The 3096-nt window shown below is 48.7% G+C and overlaps 1 protein-coding gene across 1 annotated transcript; it reads right to left on the reverse strand.

Annotated features, from left to right (window-relative positions):
• Kif2b (kinesin family member 2B) lies at nucleotides 1-2007 on the reverse strand. The gene has a single exon (XM_005350530.2). The coding sequence runs from the start codon at nucleotides 2005-2007 to the stop codon at nucleotides 1-3; it is 2007 nt and encodes a 668-aa protein (XP_005350587.1).
• Between the last annotated feature and the right edge of the window lie 1089 nt (nucleotides 2008-3096).

The raw sequence follows: 3096 nt of genomic DNA on the forward strand, positions 1-3096 counted from the left end.
TCACTCGACTTGGCTTTTCTTTTGGAGATCAGCTCGTAGTAATTGGAGCTTCTTTTGGATATCAGTCAGCACACCGATTTTCTGCTCCAAAATGGACAGTGACTGAGCAATGCAAAAATCCACATCACAGTTTACTCCGTCAGCTGCCTCCTGGATGGCCTCCCACCACTGGCTAGATCTCCTCCATGGAGTTGGTGGGTCCTTTGTTAATGGGATTTCATAGCTTTCTTTTTCTTCCACGTTCTGCACAGTCGGTATTTGAATAAATTCTTCCCCACGAAGGGACTTTTCTGAATTTGTAGTGTGCTTTTCTAATATTAGTGGTGCGTCCTGGCCAGTTGGAGAGAGGCAGTGATGGTAGGGCGGTCCCTCTAACGCTAATTCTTTCACTCTGTTTGCATATCTTAAAGTATTGAGAGTATTTTCACAGGAGGTCATTCCAGGTGAGATAGTCGCAATCATGCACGTGGACGAGTTCTGGCCTATGAAAGAGTCCCGGAGCACCTGCGTGAGCTTGCTGGCTCTAAATGGGGTATGAGACTTGTTTTTACCCAAAGCCCTGATGCATTCCTTTAGGGCTAGAAGACTCTTATTTATTTCAGCCCCTTCCAGTTGCCTCTTTCGGGTGGCCTTGGCTGTATCTGCCCCCCTTTCATTCCCGGCTAAGTCAACAAGGGAAAACTTGCCATGCAGTTTCCCTCCGGACTTGAGGATGAGCTGGAACACTGCGTGACTCCTGGATGAGTGGGCGTTGACAGAGGTCTGACCGGAAGTCCGAGAGCTGTTTCCGAGTTCCACCAGATCCAGGACTTCCTTCACACAAGACACCTCCTGCTCCTGCAGCCCCACAACCTGCACTTGCTGGTTTCCATCCTCGATGACCTGCAGCTTCTTCTTCCAGTTTAACAGGTCGTACACTTTGCCACCGTAAATCTCAAAAAATGTCCCATAGACTTTGAGTTCCAGTGTCTCATAGGCGGGGTTTCTCAGTAGGAGAAAGACATCCTGAGCCACCAGGGCATAAATTCCTTTAGAACAGTCTTGGGCCTTTCCAGAAAAGGCTCCACCCATGGTGTGAGTTTTCCCACTGCCAGTCTGCCCGTAAGCAAAGCAAGTGGCCATGCCCTTTCGGAAGATGGACTCCACCAGAGGCCGGGCAGTGAACTGGTAAACTAACTCATTGGATGCCGTGTCGTCGAAAGCATGGTCAAAACAGAAGGTCTGGTTTTCCAAGTAGCGGGTCAGGTCCACCTTTTGTTTAGATTCGTGCACCATGACCACATTGCGAGAGGGGATAGTGATGATATCTAGGTCCTTCATGGTGGTCTCTCTCTCATTCAGAGGGCGCTTCCTCACGCACACACAGATCCGGTGGTCCTCTGGGGGCTCCAGGCTGGACATCTTGCTGCTGTCTAGATGCCTGCGGTACTCCTCAATCATACGCATAGTCTCATAGTTCGGATTTCCCGTGTTGATGTCAAGCGCTCGCCTAGCTCGGATCTCTAGTTGCAGTCGCCTGCGCTTCTCTCGCTGCTTCTGCAGTTTTTCAATTTCCTTTAGGCAGGGGGATTTCTTCCGCTTCATCAGATAAGGATTGCTGGGGACCACCAGGGTTTGGCTGTCCCCCGAGGGTGTTTCATTTCTGTGCGGAATCATCGCAATCCACTTGGTAGCTGTACGCTGGTCCCCGATGGCAGTAGTGGGTGTTGCAGACAATGGGCGTTTGGACCTGTGTGACCGTTGGTATTCAGCAGAAGCAAGGGCTGGATTTAACAGAAATACAGTCTCTAGTTCGATCTTCTTTCCTTTTTTGACTCCTTTCTCCACCCACTCCACTGTGACCCAAGAGTTTTCTCTGTTGATCTCTGTGACCACAGCCAGGTGGATTCGTTTGTCGCTGCGCTGGATCGCCACACAGATGCCCACCTGGAAGTCTGTGAAGTGGGATTTCAAAGGTTTAAGGGGTGAGAGGCATGGGGCGAGAGGAACACAGAACTGGCTGGCCATGATGAATGGAGGAGTTAGCAGGCTCGCTTTCTGAGCCTTTTGTCGTTGGCACTGCAGGACCTGAGTCCAAGCCAGCCTGAATGCTTGGAGCTCGAGCACAGGTGTGCGTTGCTCCTGCCTTTGTGAGGTAAGCGCCAGGGCATTGGCTGAGGGCCCTCATGTCACAAAGGGACCAGAAGAAGATGCTGAAGAGATGAAGGCTTGTAGGTAAAGAATCAGTAGCACTATCCCTGTTGTTTGACAAGAATAGAAACAGTTGAAATAGTTTATGCCCTGCCAATGAGTATGGGATGGATATGTTTGTGTGTGTGTGTGGGGGGGTGCAGTTGGGTCTGAATCTGGGGGATGGGGAATACAAGAAACAAAGAAGTTACAGGAATTGTGTTTTGGGTCCTTGTAAGCACCATGAATGTTCAGACTTATGGTTTGGACATATCCATTCTCCTGTGAGGTCTTAACCAGACTTATGTAGTTCAGTTTAAGCACAGGTTATGGGTATCAGTGGGAACAGATGAAGGTAGGGAGTTTTGCCAATCTGGGGCTTCAGAAAAAAAAATGCAACATGCTGCAAAGAAAGCGTCTAATTGCCCCCATCTTTTCCCACGCTTGTCTAATACAGTATAAAGTTATGCAAGCTTAATGGACTTTCTCATTACAAAATCAGAAGGAGTTGAAGGCAGCAGGTCGTTGTGGTAATTTGCTAAGGCAGAACTTCTTTGGTACAGCATCTGAGCTTGCAAGCATAAGATGCTTATCACATCCCAAGTGGTTCTGACAGCTACAAAGTGAGCGTTGTTGTGCTTGTTGTCACCACTGGGCTTGAGAGCCATTTAGTAATTACAACCCCAAAGGCCTTCAGTAATTATACCTCTGGCCTCATTATCTCAGAGAATCCTCAATGAGAAGAAACACTCCATCCCAACCTGAATCTCTCTCTCTCTCTCTCTCTCTCTCTCTCTCTCTCTCTCTCTCTCTCTCTCTGTCTCTCTCTCTCTGTCTCTCTGTGTATATCTTTATATATGTCTCTTTGTGTCTCTCTGCCTCTCCCTGAATCTCTCTCTCTCTCTCTCTCTCTCTCTCTCTCTCTCT

The sequence above is a fragment of the Microtus ochrogaster genome, chromosome 7 (assembly GCF_000317375.1).
Source record: "Microtus ochrogaster isolate Prairie Vole_2 chromosome 7, MicOch1.0, whole genome shotgun sequence".
NCBI lineage: Eukaryota > Metazoa > Chordata > Mammalia > Rodentia > Cricetidae > Microtus > Microtus ochrogaster.

Bases quoted from the DNA above. Each gene is read 5' to 3' on its own strand.
- Kif2b (XM_005350530.2), bottom strand. From the start codon at position 2,007: ATGGCCAGCCAGTTCTGTGTTCCTCTCGCCCCATGCCTCTCACCCCTT.